The sequence below is a fragment of the Podarcis bocagei genome (genome assembly GCF_964188305.1).
Source record: "Podarcis bocagei genome assembly, chromosome: 14".
Lineage (NCBI taxonomy): Eukaryota > Metazoa > Chordata > Lepidosauria > Squamata > Lacertidae > Podarcis > Podarcis bocagei.
Window position 1 is genome coordinate 43,794,008 of NC_138139.1, and position 17,450 is coordinate 43,811,457.

Consider the following 17,450-nt stretch of genomic DNA (forward strand, 5'->3'; position numbering starts at 1 on the left):
TACATCCTTCCCCTATTAGCCACCTCCACACTGCAGCGCACAATTCGACCCTTTCCTTGCACCCTGTGTCTATGCAGAGGAAGCCACAAGTCCCCAACAGCCATGCACCAACCCAGCTCCCTTCCCCAAACAGTGCTTGCCCAGCCTCCTCTACTATCGCATCTCCAGAGAAAGCAATCCTGCTGATGTATCTCATTCCATTACCGAACCGCAATAAACCCGCCTGGACAAGAAATCTCCTTCCCTGTCGTTTAACCTTACTGATTGCCTGGGTTGGGTAACAGGCTGTTACTTCACAGCCGTCCTAAAAGTCAGACTTTCCCCTCTATTCCTTTCGAAACTCGAGGCAGCTGCAAGTTATCAAGGAAGCCAGTGGTTTATGGAACCTGCAGAGTCATCCTGCTCCGCAGCCATCCTCAAATGGTCATGAGATCCTCATCAGTGGGGGAGCTGCCAATCGTCCAAAAACAGCAGAGGCATCACAGATGTGCTTCTCAAGCTGTCTTCTCTCGTGGTTAAAGGACAGCCCCGATCTGAAACACGGGAAGCTGCCCCTGGAACGCTTGATCTCCAACCACCATGTTTTCCTGTTTCTTCCAGACAATAACTGTGCTAAGTAGAACCCATTTTTCTGCCCATCTATCTATATGTATCTGTAAATGAATAGCATGGGACATCTAGATCAAGGGAAGTGCCACTGTATTCTGCTCTGGTCAGACCTCACCTGGAATACTGTGTCCAGTTCTGGGCACCACAGTTCAAGAAGGACACTGACAAACTGGAACATGTCCAGAGGAGGGCAACCAAAATGGTCAAAGGCCTGGAAACGATGCCTTATGAGGAACGGCTAAGGGAGCTGGGCATGTTTAGCCTGGAGAAGAGGAGGTTAAGGGGTGATATGATAGCCATGTTCCAATATATAAAAGGATGTCACATAGAGGAGGGAGAAAGGTTGTTTTCTGCTGCTCCAGAGAAGCGGACACGGAGCAATGGATCCAAACTACAAGAAAGAAGATTCCACCTAAACATTAGGAAGAACTTCCTGACAGTAAGAGCTGTTTGACAGTGGAATTTGCTGCCAAGGAGTGTGGTGGAGTCTCCTACTTTGGACGTCTTTAAGCAGAGGCTTGACAACCATATGTCAGGAGTGCTCTGATGGTGTTTCCTGCTTGGCTGGGGGTTGGACTCGATGGCCCTTGTGGTCTCTTCCAACTCTATGATTCTATGATTCTATCCTTTCCTAGCTGCCTTTCCTCCTCTGTTTCAACTCAATTTGCAGGCAAGGCACTGAATTCCCAGGAAACACCATGAAGAAACTCCCGAAGCACACTTCTGGAGCAGAAGTCCATCTAGTCAAGCATTCTGCTCCTGCAGTAGAGAACAAGCAAGACATGGCCCTCTCTCCATAGAATCACAGAATTGTAATGTTCAGCAGCAACCAGCTGTCTCTGATACTAAAGGTAAAGGGACCCCTGACCATTAGGTCCAGTTGTGGCCGACTCTGGGGTTGTGGCGCTCATCTCACTTTATTGGCCGAGGGAGCCGGTGTACAGCTTCTGGGTCATGTGGCCAGCATGACTAAGCCGCTTCTGGCGAACCAGAGCAGCACATGGAAATGCCGTTTACCTTCCCGCCGGAGCGGTATCTATTTATCTACTTGCACTTTGACGTGCTTTCGAACTGCTAGGTTGGCAGGAGCAGGGACCGAGCAATGGGAGCTCAACCCATCAGGGGATTTGAACCGCCAACCTTCTGATCGGCAAGCCCTAGGCTCTGTGGTTTAACCCACAGCGCCACCCGTGTCCCTGATTGCCCCATATATGCATTACGACTTTGTAGCTATTCCTAGCCTTACCCTCCATGTGTTTGTCTAATCCTCTGACAAAGTTGTCTCAAGTTGTGCCACAATCACTACGTCTTCAGATACAAAATGTCACTGTTTCACGATACACCATGGTTGGGAGAACTCTTATTCCTATCATGGAATCACAGAATTGTAGACCTGGAAGGGACCCTGTGGGTCATCTATTCCAACCCCCTGCAATGCAAGAATCTCAGCTAAAGCATCCATGACAGATGGGCACCCAACCTCTGCTTAAAAACCTCCAGTGAAGAAGAGTCCACAACCTCTCGAGGGAGATCTTTCCACTGTCAAACAGCTCTTACTGTCAAAAAGTTCTTCCTGATGTTTAGTCAGAATCTCCTTTCTTGTAACTTAAATCCATTGGTTTGGGTCCTATCCTACAGAGCAGGAGCAAACAAGCTTGTTCCCTCTTCCATGTGACAACCCTTGAGCTATTTGAAGATGGCTATCATATCTCCTCTCACTCTCCTCTTATCCAGGCTAGACATAACCAACTCCTTCAACCATTCCTCATAAGGCTTGGTTTCCAGACCCTTCATCACCTTGGTTGCCGTCCTCTGCACATGTTCCAGCATGTCAACATCCCTCTTAAATTGTGGTGTCCAGAATTGGACACAGCACTCCAGATGTGGTCAGACCAAGGCAGAATATAGCGCCACTCTTACTTCACTTGACTCGGACACTGTACTTCTGTTGATCACGTAGTTACCATTTCCAGAGTGGTTTAACTAACTTCAGCCCCTCTTCCTGGGGAATTCTGGGAACTGTAACTCTGTGAAGGGAATAGGGGTCTTCTAACAACATTCAGCACCATTCACAAACTACAGTCCCCATGATCCTTTGTTGGGGAAGCCATGGCTGCTTAAGGTGGTAGGATACTGCTTTAAATGTATAGCGCAGATGAGGCCTTTAATGTAAAATTCAGGTGCCAGAGTAAGGCATTGTATTAGATAACTCTAGATATCTTGAGAAAGGATACCAATCAATGGGGGGAGTCAGTAGGTCTGTCTTAGTCATGTCTTTGACTTGGCATGTGATTTATTTTTTCCCATCACCAGAATATCATTTACTTTTTTTAAAATCTGCTGACACCAGCAGATGGAAACACCAGCTTTTTGTTTTTTCCTCCATTTCCAAGCCAATGACCAATTCGTAAGTCACAGATAGAAATAGATTTGGTTCTTTATGGGGCAAACAGTGTGTGGGATGTGCCACCCCACCCCCAATAAGCAGGAACAAATTGCAATTCTATTATTCCCAGGCAAAATAATCCTTGCACAGGGAAATCTAGCATTTCAAGGAATGGAGAGTTAGGGTGGTAGTTCAGAGTGTTGGCATTAGATGAGCCATTGGCCTGATCCAAGAAGACTTTTCTTAGGCTCTTATGAGTAACAGAGCAGGAAGACTGTTGCCTTTGTGCCCTGCCTGTGGTATTCCTGCAGCAATTGGACTGGCCAGGGCGCTGGACAAGATGGGCCCCTTTCTGACTTATTCATAGTCAGAACATGAACTTTGACCCTCAAGCTGCATCTCTAAGTCAGTGGGGCTGACCTCTGGGTAAATACACATAGGATCTCACACACAGCCAAATATTTAACTGAATACAACTTTCTCTGGGCTGAACTCTGAACTCATTTTCATTTCACCAGTGCCCAGATTACTTATCGGTCCCACTCGCTAATTGCTTCCATAACTGCATGCACCTCTTTAATTACTTCGCCCACCCAAGCAAGACGCATTGTAGATTTCAGAAATGAACTGACTCGAGTTATGCACTCGTTTCTTCGGGCAGGGAAATAAAACAAACCACCTTGAGGCCTACCTTCTTCCCTAAGAAATCAAGCTCAAGCCTCCCGTTAATTTTAACTTGGGGAAGGAAAAGGCCCAATGTTATTAGCAAGTTGCATCTAACCATTCTACACCATGCCGCGTTTCTAATTAAACAACTCTTTGGCTCATGCAGGTGGCATTATTGCAGATGTAAATTTCAAATTGCACAAAGAAATGGCTAATTATGGTCATTTTTGAGTCTTGATTCAGATAATTATGTTTCTGAGCCTATGAGCTCAGAATGCTCACCTTTCCCAGAAAATATTCTGCCAGTGTTCATTTCAAAATAAAATTAAGGATCTAATTATCCTTTAAGAGCATAGCATGGAATGAATGGGGGGACGGGGGATAACATAAAAAAGAAACATTAATGGTCCAAACTCTCAACTGCAGTTTCTCATTTCTCCAACCTTAAATTTGGTTCTGCACATTAGTTTGTGATTACTTTTTTTAAAAAAAGTCCACATGAAAAATCAGCAGCGTTTGACTGCCAATTTCTCCAAATATACACCTATCTGTGTGCAATTTTGCCTAATATATACTTCCTCTTTTTGCAAAGCAACGTTTCCTAATATAATGGTGAAGGCTCAGCAGACATTTGGGCCTGGGGCACTTGTGAGCCACGTAGATGTTGTTGAACTAGAACTCCCACCATTCCTACCTATTGACCATTGTTGGCTCAGGCTGATGGAATCCAACAGTGCTGGTTGCCACAAGGTCCTAATGCCTACGACCAGAGAAAATGGAGGAGGTAGAGAAACAATGTGCATTGCCTGGAGCTCCATAGAAAAGGAAAGGGGAATTTGTGGCCCTCCAGAGTTGTTGTACTGCAATTCCCATTTGGTGTCTCCCATGCTGAAGGGGGCTGATGGTGCAGGAACTCAACATGAATGCCCCCGTAGTTCTCTTATAATGGTGATGGTGCTCCCCAGAGAGGTGCTGGAACTGAGTGTTTTTTGAGTTCTGGCTGAAAAAAAGCAGACTTCAGGTCTTTTTTCAGGTCAGCTTAGTGGATTGGAAGGATGAGCAGACATCTGAGCCTGGTCCAAGTTTCTCTGGCCCAAGGATTAGGACCTTGTGGCACTGTTGGATTCCATTAAGGTAAAGGCAAAGAAGCCGTAGATGGTTAAGTCCAGTCAAAGGCAACTATGGGGTTGCTCATCTTGCTTTCAGGCAGAGGGAGCCAGCATTTGTCCACAGGCAGCTTTCCAGGCCATGTGGCCAGCATGACTAAACAGCTTCTGGCGCAACAGAACACCATGACGGAAACCAGAGAGCACGGAAATGCTGTTTACCTTCCCACCGGAGTGGTACCTATTTATCTACTTGCACTGGTATGCTTTCGAACTGCTAGGTTGGCAGGAGCTGGGACAGAGCAACAGGAGCTCACTCTGTCATGGGGATTCGAGCCGCTGACCTTCTGATTGGCGAGCCCATGGCAAATAGGGATGGTGGGAGTTCTAGTTCAACAGCATCTGAGTAGTTCACAAGTGCACCATCCTTGCCCCACACAAATCAAAGTAGTGTATGTCTGGGGTATTCCATATAGTTCAACCAGTTTTACTGTCATGGGGGCCCTTCCCCATTGCAGGACTCTTTGGTATTGTAGTGAATGGAATTATCAAATAACTTCAGAAAACTACAATTCTCAGGGTTCTCCAGGGGGCAGGGGAAGTCACTGCAGCTCAACCAGGTTAACTTTCGCCTGACCACCTTCAGATTATCACAGTCATTTTAAAGCACCAATATCTCATGATTAGCAACCCCCCTGTAGGGATGGAGGATAAATATGGTTCAGTTAGACTTATAATGCAAACTTCTCTAATTCTCTAATTTGCACTTTTTGGAACAATATGCAAGCCAAAACACAGCTATCCCTGCAAATTCACACTTCTCCCAATTTTACAATGCCATTCTCCAGTTAAATGCATACAGTACATTAGGGGAAAGTGTGCATTAAAATAGGTATTTCTGTATAACTTTGAAAACTAGATAAATAGATAAGATAATGAATATGTTAGTGAAAGCTATACATACAGTGCATTGTATCAGGGGAAATAGCTTGCAAAAATGGGCTTTCACTAAAAAGCAAAGGCATTTTCATGAGGGTTTTTTTATTTTTAAAAATGAATAAATTGCAAACTGATTGATACGTGGAGGACTGAAGAGAAGACTGGGAAGCTGAGAAATGCAGAGAAACCGAAAATGACAGGCTATCCCTCCCAGCCGGGCACGACTTGCGTTCTGCAGAAGCATCTGGTCTTCTGTTTGGCTTTTGTTTTCATGGCACTCTTTAATTGCTTGAAAATTACACCATATGTAGCAGTGTTAAGTGTAAATATTTCATTTAGTAAAACATTACCTTGCACTGCTATGGCAACTTTCTCTCATAAGTACAAACACCCCCCTTTCCTCAGCTTTAAAAGCCCTGCGTAACTGAATTTGAATAGATAGGTGGTACATTGCTGGCTGGCAATCCAATCCAGTCCTGAACACTGGGCATGGGGAACCTTTGGCCCTCCAGATGTTGTTGAACTACAACTCCCATCAGTCCCAGCAAAATGGCTAGTGGCCAGGGAGCAGTTCAGCAACATCTGGAGGGCCAAAGGTTCTTCCTCTTCTGCTAGAAGGAATCCATATCCATGAATAAATACATAATTTTCACCCCTGAAAATTGTTAAGGAGGCCAATTGTGGCCGTACCTGAAACTGCTTTGCGATCCAACTTCTTTCCTGAAAAAGTGCAGTCCAAAATGATCGACATTTTGTGCAAATCCAGTCTCTCAGGGTGGGAGACTGGGAGAAGAGGTAGACACCCAGGTGAAAGCTGGGGGGGGGGGTGTTCACCTTCAAAACCTCCAACATTTCTCTGATGAAAATAGGGACATCCTATTCCATAATAATAATCATCATAATATATATGTTTAGTACCTCGCCCATCCAACTGGGTTGCCCCAGCCACTTTGAGCAACTTCCAATATAAATATAAAAAACATAATAAAACATTAAACATTTAAAAGCTCCCTATACAGGGCTGACTTCAGATGTCTTCTAAAGGTTGTATAGTTACTTATCTCCTTGGCTCAGGGGTCACATAACTCCATACCCTCCTACATTTCTCAGATGAGAATAGGGACGTGCTAAAAGAGCTGGACCATAAAGAGGGCTGATCGCTGAATAATTGATGCTTTTGAATTATGGTGCTGCAAGAGACTCTTGAGAGTCCCGTGGACTGCAAGAAGATCAAACCTATCCATTCTTAAGGAAATCAGCCCTGAGTGCTCCCTGAAAGGACAGATCGTGAAGCTGAGGCTCCAATACTTTGGCCACCTCATGAGAAGAGAAGACTCGCTGGAAAAGACCCTGATGTTGGGAAAGATGGAGGGCACAAGGAGAAGGGAACGACAGAGGACGAGATGGTTGGACAGTGTTTTCGAAGCTACCAGCATGAGTTTGACCAAACTGCGGGAGGCAGTGGAAGACAGGAGTGCCTGGCATGCTTAGGTCCATGGGGTCACGAAGAGTCGGACACGACTAAACGACTAAACAACAACAACAAAGAAAAAGTGGGACATTCTAGGATCAAATCAGAAACCAGGACAGCTTCTGTATCCAGGACTCTCCCTGGGAAATAGGGACAGTTGGAGGGTCTGCAATAATAATCTTGAAAGTCACAGGTTCCTCTCATCTCTCCCATACTAAAATGACCAGCATTTTGCAAATCTGAATACAGTGGTACCTCGGGTTAAGTACTTAATTCGTTCCAGAGGTTCGTTCTTAACCTGAAACTGTTCTTAACCTGAAGCACCACTTTAGCTAATGGGGCCTCCTGCTGCCGCCACGCCGCTGGAGCACGATTTCTGTTCTCATCCTGAAGCAAAGTTCTTAACCCGAGGTACTATTTCTGGGTAGCAGAGTCTGTAACCTGAAGCATATGTAAACTGAAGCGTGTGTAACCCGAGGTACCACTGGAATCCTTAGAGGTGCTCTGTTAATTTTGACACCACTAGATTATACTGACCATCTAATATGCTACCAAACATTCTGTCCCATGATTAATTTCAGAAGGCCTTGATTCTGAAAGTAGTTGGCGAAATATGACCCCACCAAACTCTTGCCTGCCTAAGTCAGCCACCAATATTCTGAATCTCAAAAGCAGTGAGACAGAAACACAGCTGTATGGGATTTCCACCCCTGCCTTTGTTCAAACGTATTTTGAAAGATGCTTTGTGGGTTGCTGACACACACACAATTTCACATATGAAAAGTGAAACACTCAGGTGCCTCAAACAGAAACTCTTCAAAGAAACATACACTGCCCAGGAGCTACGCAAGATAAAAGATCTTGAAACTAACGCTACAGCGTGTGAGGGTGGTAATAAAGACCAGAATCACATTTCTGCCGGAGCACTGAAAAGAGGTGCTTGCATTTGATAGCAATAGGCCTAGAATTCAGCCTCCTGCTGAGCTCAAAACTTAAACCAAGGTTCTAGTCTTTGTGACTGTGAAGATTTATTAATTTATTACTTGCATTTATCTACCACCTTTTCCTTTAAGGAGCTCAAAGCGCTGCACATCCAAACTCAACAGGAGGGTTCCCAATATGGCAGTTTTCATTGCCATTTGGACGCTGGGTGCCATTTTGAATTAAGATGGCAGACCAAAACACGACTTAGGCATGCCTTTACCTGATCTTTGGTGTGATGGATCCAAACTCACAAATTACACTATCCATTTTAAAAAATCAACCAAATTAATGGGAGGGGGAGAGGTGTTTCTACAAATTCACAGGCAACGCCTGTAAGTCCCCACTAGTATATAAATAAATAAATCATCTCAATAAAGTGAGAGTGAGTGGGGAACCAGAGACCCTTCTGAGGCCTTGTTTGACTCCAGCTCCCAGCAGCCCCAGCCAATAGAGCAAATGGTCAGGCATGATGGGAGTTGTAATCCAGCAACAACTGGAGGACACTAGGCACCCCGGAGTATGAATTTTAACAGAAAAAAGGACTGAGCAACATTAAGTCTGAATGGAGCCAGCAAAGAACCAAGTAGCTGAAGCTCTCAAAGCAAGTTGTCCGACCTAGTTCAGCTGTGTCTCCCATTCTTTTGTTTGGTTTTGTGTTTAATGAGGAGGTAAGTGGGGCACACCTGACTTATTTTGGCCTACTGGCTTCCATTTTATCCACTCCCAAAAGGTCACATTGTCTGCTTGAGTGTTATGTGGAGTTCTTTTTTTCCCGTCGCCATGGCGACGAGGCCTGCCTAATCCCCTTCATCCTTCTGTAGTCTACTGCTGCACATTCAGCTTTACTTCCCCACAAGGGAAGGTCCTGATCCTGGATCAGATGCCTCAGCAATGTCAAACTTGGTTCAAGATGGGGTAGAGAGGCACCTGTGGTCTCCAGCTGTGTCAAACCTGGTTCAAGATGAGGTAGAGAGACACCTGTGGTCTCCAGGTGTGTCAAACCTGGTTCAAGATGAGGTAGAGAGGCACCTGTGGTCTCCAGGTGTGTCAAACTTGGTTCAAGATGGGGCAGAGAGGCACCTGTGGTCTCCAGGTGTGTCAAACTTGGTTCAAGATGGGGCAGAGAGGCACCTGTGGCCTCCAGGTGTGTCAAACTTGGTTCAAGATGGGGCAGAGAGGCACCTGTGGTCTCCAGGTGTGTCAAACTTGGTTCAAGATGGGGCAGAGAGGCACCTGTGGTCTCCAGGTGTTCACCTCCTACCAGCCCCCAGAAGACAAAGGATTGCAAAGATTCCCCGGCAACATCAGGAGCCTCCACAAAAAATGAGTAAAGCATGTGTGAGGAACCTCTGGCCTCCCTGGTGCTGCTGAACTACAACTCCCATCAGCTCCATCCAGCACAGCCAACGGTTCAAGGGCAGTGTTTGAAATTCCCCAAGCGCCAGGTGTGTTTTGCTCCTGGTGCGGGTCCAATCAGACTACGTAGAGATTTCCAGGTGCCAGGTTCATAACCACATTTTAAAGACCTCTGCCTTGGTCCGTAGTAAATACCATCTCCATTGCCACCATATGTGTTTCTCCTTCTTGCATACTGGGGGGCGAGAATTGTTTTAAGAGCAAACTACAGTCAAGCAATGTAGTTGAGACCATAGAATCGTAGAATTGTAGCACTGGAAGGGATCCCGGGGGTCCTCTAGTCCAACCCCCTGGCAAACAGACGTTCTGTTGTGATGATCGTAACCTAGGTTTTAAGGTGCCTAGCTTTTATATCTGAGTTTCTAATATGATTCAAGGGTAATGGGACTGGTAGTCCAGGAGAATCTGGAAGGGCATAAGTTCCTAAATTTCTATTTTAAGAGCTTATTCAACACCTAAGACTGCCATCCTATTCAAGCTTACTTGCAAGTAGGTGACATTGATCTCAGCGAAACATGCTTCTGAGCAGATTTATGCGTGTTGCACCTTTTCTATCCTACATGGAGCTGAACATGGCATATACATGGTTCTTCTGCTCCCCATTTTGTCCTCACAACAACCCTGTGAGGTAGGTTAGGCTGAGAATTAGTGACCATCTCAAGGTCACCTGGGAGCTTTGCAGCTGAATAGGAATGCAAAACCTGGTCTCCTATGTCCTGGTATGTGCTCTAACCACTACACCACACTGATTCTGATTTTGCTGCCGGCGTTTCTAGCTATTTTACAGGGTGTGCTGTATGAACGGAGTATTTTTATTATTGTATTATGATTCACTCTTTTCTCCCAGTTCTATGCTATGCTTCATTTTATTGTTTTTAATTTGGCTGCTCCCTTTCCAAGACTGCTTATGCTGCAAGTGATTAATAAATTAAAACAACAGCAGCAACCACAGTTATTAAGATTGCATTTCAGGTTACCACCCTACCCTCTCAACCTGGAAGTAAGCACCCGTGAATTCAGTGTTGTTTGCTGCTGAGAAGTTGCGTTCAGGGTTTTGCCACTGACTAATCCTAACTAGAATATTCAAAGGCTTGTGCAAATATAATATACTAGGCAGTTCCTTAACAGTGCCAAAAATGTGGAGACGTTCCAAAGTTGAATCACACGTCAGAATTCCTGCGGAAAACACTTCCACCTGTTATATGTGCTAATCTCTTGGTTGTCAACTGATAATTGGTGCTACATTCTGTAATCTGTACACCAGTGCTCCTAGGTGTTAAGCCAATGACACCTTGTTAGGTCATGATATTAAACTGTGAGAACCAACCCAGGTAGGTTCATGGGGAATCTATCTATCTTTGCAGTGCTGGATCAAACCAGAAAACTAAAGACCTGTGAGAAATAAATTCCCTGGCCCTGGCCTGCATCTCTGTCGAGTCCTCCTGGGCTGCTACTGGCTCTGTGGAGAGCCAGTGTGGTGTAGTGGTTAAGAGCAGTAGTCTCGTAATCTGGGGGACTGGGTTCACGTCTCTGCTCCTCCACATGCAGCTGCTGGGTGACCTTGGGCCAGTCACACTTCTCTGAAGTCTCTCAGCCCCACTCACCTCACAGAGTGTTTGTTGTGGGGGAGGAAGGGAAAGGAGAATGTTAGCCGCTTTGAGACTCCTTAAAGGGAGTGAGAGGCGGGATATCAAATCCAAACTCTTCTTCATCAAACCAGACCGTAAGTCCTTGCAGGATCAAGGCCATACTTCACACATTCCTTGTGGTTTTTGCCTGGCTGGAGTATGTCCTTGAACTGTGGCAATGGCTCTTGCTTGCCAGAATGGAGGATGGAGAAAGAGATGTGTTTGTATATATGAACCTCTGATTCTTGTACCCCACTGTACCAAGGGAAGAATCATCTCTGTTGCTCCACCCACGTTTGCCGTTGGTCCTGCCCTGAACAGTATGTGGCCCACGAGAATGTGGCCTACGAAGAAATGTGGCCCTAGTGCTCCCTTCGCATTTATTCCCACCAGGAAACCACCTTTACTGGATTTTTCTCCAAAGGACATGTACATGTTTGAATCCTTTGTCCCTCCTCATTGCCTGGGTGGCACCCTGAGACAGAAGCAAGAATGGTGACCCAGTATAGAGGGCATGGGTCCTTTGAGTCCTTGGCCCAGTATACCTGAAGGAGCGTCTCCACCCCCATCGTTCAGCCCTGAGGTCCAGTGCCAAGGGCCTTCTGGCAGTTCCCTCACTGCAAGGAGTGAGGTTACTGAGAACCAGGCAGAGGGCCTTCTCGGTGGTGGCACCTGCCCTGTGGAACGCCCTCCCATCAGATGTAAAGGAGAGAAGCAACTATCTGACTTTTAGAAGACATCTGAAGGCAGCCCCTGTTCAGGGAAATTTTTTATGTTTGATGCTTTATCGTGTTTTTAATATTCTGTTTGGAGCCGCCCAGAGTGGCTGGGGAAACCCAGCCAGATGGGCGGGGTATAAATAAAAAAAGTATTATTATTATTTGTAATGTGTATGGGTTGCTCGTGCGTAAGTTGCCACCTCTTCAGGCTTTGTTGCCTTGCTAAACCTTTCAGTCTGGGCAGCCCTTCACTTCGTGGCTGCCTCAGTCGCTAGCAGAATCCGTCAGTGGGCGTTTCTTAAATCTTTTCCAACATAAAAGTTGTTTGACACCCAGTCTCCTCCTACTCTCTCTGCACGGAAGTCTTCTGCGCAGGGTGGGCGTGGGTAGCGGAGGACCCGTGTTCTCCCCGCTGGTGTCCGGTGAAGAGTCCTGGAGCCCTCTCACCGATTCCCCCATCAGCCCCTCTATATCCCTGGTGTTGCGCTGATTTGCTTCCCCATCTGCGGAGCTGCCTCTCTCCCTGCTGGGCCCTTCTCCAGCATCATTTGAGAGCCTTCCCTCCGCCTCTAGCTCCGATGTCAGTTCCCTGACATCCTTGAATGTTGGTAGGTTCAGCTGGTCTGGGAAGGCTGCGAGGTGCCGCATCTGCCAAAACTGTACAGGACTGGCAAAGATGCCAAGAGACAGGTTTGCTTCTCCACAGAGCCCGCTAGTGCCGAACTTCACAGCTCCCATCTGTGGCAACACATGCACACTGTGCATTTAAAGCACTATTGCATCGCTGTAGCAGTCATGGCTCCTGCTCCTCCCCCACCCCCACATCCTGGGAACTGTAGTTTAAGAGTGCCGAGAGTGGTCAAGAGACTGTTCCCCTCAAACAGCTACAAACTCCAGAGTGTTTTAACAATCAACTCCTCTTCCTCATAATTGTATTTCTCTGCGAGGGAAATACAGGTCTCCTAGCAAATCACTTAACAAACTACAGTTCCCAGGATGCTTCAGGGGATACCATTGTTCAGAGTTGAAGTGGTATAAGAGTGCTTTAAATGTCCAGTGCGGATGTGAACTGGGTTAAACAGACTAGACAGGGAGTACATTCTTCAAAACATGCTAAAGTGGGGAGGCATAACAGATCAAAGTTAGGTGGCGAGATGGATCAATGAAACGTATTAACCACACGAGTCAAACCTGTCTAACTTGTCATAAACCAGCACAAATGCATCTGAGAAAGGTGCAAGATGGTGAGACCCCATCTGTCCACTCAGAGGGCTCCTCCTTTGCCAGAGCTGCCTGCATCAGCTCTATCATTCCATCCACCCATGTCTAAGAAAGAGGCAAAGGAAGCAAAGCCCCTTCCATTGGCTCAGCTGCAAGCGACCCACTACCTGGATCTTCCCTTCTGGACTTAATTATTTTTAAAATTTGTATACCGCTCTTCATCTCAGGAGCGGTTCACAACATAAAAATACAAGATAAAAAACGCATCATACTTAATAAAAACAGGAACAACAAACCAATAACCACTGGCCATTCCAGCCAGGGCAACATGTAACTTCATTACGTAAAAGCAACAAAAGAGTTAGCATCTGGCCTTATTTCTTCTCTACCCTCCTCATCCGTTTTTCCTTTAGTAGCACGTCTCTTAGATTGCACGTCATTGTTATCAAATGAAAAGCACCTTCACTAACAGAAACAGGTAGTATATAAAAGGAACCTATATGCAAACAAATATATAGATTTTTCTCAAAAAAATTGGGGGAAGGGAGAAAATCTTGACGACTATTAGGGTGTGACTGGGACACTGGATAGGCAGTGGGATTCTACTCTATTTAATGTAGTTCAGATACTATCAACAGCAGCCATTCCCTCCAGCATGCCCTCCTTTAGAATAATACTAAATAGGGTTATTCCAAGGTGGGCATTGTGGGCCAGGCATGAGCACTGGTAGCAAACTACATTTGAAAGAAGAATGGAAAAAGCCAATGATCTTTGTCCATCAAAGCCCCTATCCCTGAGAAGTTCTAGATTTTCTCATGTGTCACCACCACCAAAGAGGCCCCATAAAGTTTCTGCCTCTCAGCTCAACACTATGGCTGCATATTGCCACTAAACGCCTCTAAGGGTTGTTCTTAGGAATTGCTTCTAAAGCCAATACAGAGCTGGCAGAAACTTTGCTTTAGAGCCAATTCAGAGCTAGCAGCAAGTTCGCTGTAAAGCCAATACAGAGCCAGGAGCAGATTCGCTTTAAATCCAATTTGGAGCCAGTAGCAGGTTTGCTGTAAAGCCAATTCATAGCTAGCAGTGGCTTCTCTTTGCAGCCTCCCAAAGCAGAAAGCAAACCTTATTGGAACCATCTTTTAGGAGCAGCCAGTATAAACCCAAATAAAATATCCCTCATCCACAAGCAGAAACAAAAAGAAGGAACAAATGATTTGCACAGTCTGCTGTTAGGAACTGCGTTTTCATCAACCTACCGACACTTGTTATTTTCTGGGAGGCCAGGTCCTGAAGCAAGGCTCCGATTGCCGGGTTGTGTCTGGAATACAGTTCATATCGATTAATGCCAATGTGGAATTTGAGCCAGTTTGGATAGGAATCAATTGACGTTTCTCCAGTGGGTAGAAACTCTTCGTCTTCGTTGCCTTCATTTTGCCTACCAAAATAAAATTGAACGAGAGACGGGAGAAGATTAGGTTTCCTTAAAATGCCAGCAATGCACTTTGCAACATGTCAGTGAGGGAGAGGAGAAATTGGGGAGGGGAGCAAATGGGACGGATTCCAAGCCTGGGGAGGTGCCAAGAAAAGCAATAGGTCAGGGCAGCAATTCTTAAACTCTGTTGTACTGCAGATGAGTGTTCTGGCTTGCTTGCGTTGGAAGTGCAATGGCAGAGATCATTCAATGTGTGACTTATGTGCTGATTCTGTTAGTGTTATAGTCAACTTGCCAAGAAGGGGATGAGTGGCAGTGTTGCTTAGCAGCCAGGCAGAGTGGCATGATGTTTGCTGAGATAGCAGATACTCTGATTGGCTGCATAGTTCTGAGGGAGCTTTTCCTCTGTGTATTTGGTTTCATGTCTCCCTGCTGTGTACAAGTCCTGAAGTTAAGTTGCCAGTGTGCAAAAGCTCTCTGCTTATTTCTCCTAAAATTACACACTAAACTATGCACTAAATAGTTTCATCATTAAAGGCTTGGACTCCATCTGCATTATTTAAAGAGACTTTGCTAACAACCCTCTTTGTGTGTTTTCAATTTGGACCACGTGAAGTTTCAAAACTGTCTTCAAAAACACCTCTACATAAAGTGCATAATCCTATAGCACCTCACAAAGCAAAATGAAAACACTGCCAAAAATGGTCCTAAACATTAATATTTGCCAGGCCTACATAAGCAAACTCTAGGCCTTGCTTTCCTGAGTCACCTTCCCTAATAAAAAAAAGATCAACAGATGCCATGCTCTAGTTTTTCAAGGGAGAGGGGGAAAGGGGGTACAGTGGTACCTTGGGTTACAGACGCTTCAGGTTACAGACTCCGCTAACCCAGAAATAGTACCTTGGGTTAAGAACTTTGCTTCAGGATGAGAACAGAAATCGCACAGCGCTGGCACAGCGGCAGCAGGAGGCCCCATTAGCTAAAGTGGTGCTTCAGGTTAAGAACAGTTTCAGGTTAAGAATGGACCTCCAGAACGAATTAAGTTCTTAACCAGAGGTACCACTGTATCTCCCTCACCACTTCATGACCAGAGGAGCAGAGTGTAGGGGGAGGGAGCTGCAAGTCTTAGCTGGCACCAGGGGAAGACTTCAAGGGCACCACTGCGCCCATGGGTGTCACGCTGGCAACCTCTAAGTCGACCCCCAAATAAATGTGAAAGAACTTAGAAATGTCCCCCTATTGTAAACAAAAATCTGCCCTTTTTCCCTTATGAGGTATCCAAGAGCCCATATAGAGTCCTTGCATAGGTTCCCTATTGGTAGGAGAAAAGAACAGAGGCCAACCAGCAAAGCAAAGCAGCTAGTAAGCCTGGTCTTTATTGATCTGTTGCAACAGGGTGCTCCCCTCACCCGTAGGAGAGAGGAGGAACCCAGAACAATGGTGTGCAAGGCCTTATATAGACTTTTGAAATTGCCACCCTGTAGATCAAGACCACCCCCAGATACATCATACCTACATCACAGAAAAGGTGGCCTAAAACAGAAATTTGAATGTTGTTTTCCTCCTGTCTTTGTTTATCTCCTGTCTGGCAGGTTACTTGATTGAATTGCCTGGGGAACCTGACCAGTCTTTTTGTAATGATAAATACTTAGTTTGTGGGCCATGTCACAGGCTCACACCCTATTCAAACACAGACATACCCTTAAGACAGGATTTGTGAAGGAAAAGACAATGGGGAGGCCTTTCCATTTTCCTTTGACCTTGCAGAGAAAACATTTGGTCAGTTTGGGACAGTTTGGGAATCAAAATGGTTCCAGGTTGGTCTTCCTGTGCTGATCTATGTACGTGCTTGGTTGGTACACTTATGAACATTTAACATATATCTAAGACTTCAAAATTCCTATCACACACCCCATCCCAAGAAGAATGGTTTGGTCTTCAGGAGATGTTCTCTCTCCACCCCTCATGACATGCCCCCCCCCAAAAAAAACTGATTTACCTATCACAGGGGTGTCCAAACTTTTTTGGGCCAGATTTGATGAAGTGAACATGCATGAGGGCCAACCAACGTTGTTGAGCTTTTTTTAGGATTGAAGTTGTTGAGCTTTTTTCTTTTTTTAGGATTTTACCCCAGGAAATAAACAGCCACAGGGGCTGGATTAGGCCCCCAAAACGGACTTTGGACATGCCTGACCTATTTCATTCCAATATGAATTGATCCCAAGGAAGGAAGACTTTTTTAAAAAGAGGGATGTGAAGTTACAAAAACCACCCATCTTGGTTGTCTGCCAGAGCAGGTATAACATACCACAATGCAACAGGGCTGTGTCAGTACATTGGGAAGGGGGGGGCGGCTGGGTTAAGAATCACCTGCTCATGTTGGCAAGTGTGGCATCCACAGAGGAAATCCAAAAATGCCTTTTCAGTATTGTTATGGAAATTATGGGGGGCGGCGGCCACATCTTTAAAGTTGTTAAATGTTACAAATATTATGCTTCAATGTATCCTTTCGACTTGGCAGCTCAGGGAAGTCACCTAGCTTTAACAATCATATAAAATCAACTCCTTTGCCAGTTTCCTCCATTCCAACACTATTTTGCCCTTGAAAAATAGGGACTCTAGGAAGTGCCCAGAGGTGACAATTGCTGAGCTGATTGTTGGCCAAGGAAAGCCTAATCCCATCACCAGACTTGCCAAGGGGTCCAGACATGTACTTTGGGTGGTGGGACTTCAGAGCTGTTTGCCTATGCTAATCTTATACCTGGGTCTTGCCCTCCCTGACATGTTTGCCAAGGTTAAACTAGTGTAACCCCTGTCTAAAAAGGTAAAGGGACCCCTGACTATTAGGTCCAGTCGTGACTGACTCTGGGGTT

The 17,450-nt window shown here is 45.6% G+C and overlaps 1 protein-coding gene across 2 annotated transcripts in view; it reads right to left on the reverse strand.

The window, feature by feature from the left end:
• The window catches only part of FAM20C (FAM20C golgi associated secretory pathway kinase), a 105,546-nt gene that overhangs the window by 72,550 nt on the left and 15,546 nt on the right, over positions 1-17,450 (reverse strand). For both annotated transcript variants that reach the window (XR_014001904.1, XM_081169531.1), the window contains exon 2: positions 14,402-14,580. Coding sequence is in view for 1 of the 2 variants with exons in the window: in XM_081169531.1 (XP_081025657.1) it covers positions 14,402-14,580 (179 nt within the window). In the remaining variant the exon portion in view is untranslated. The remainder of the gene's footprint in view (positions 1-14,401; positions 14,581-17,450) is intronic.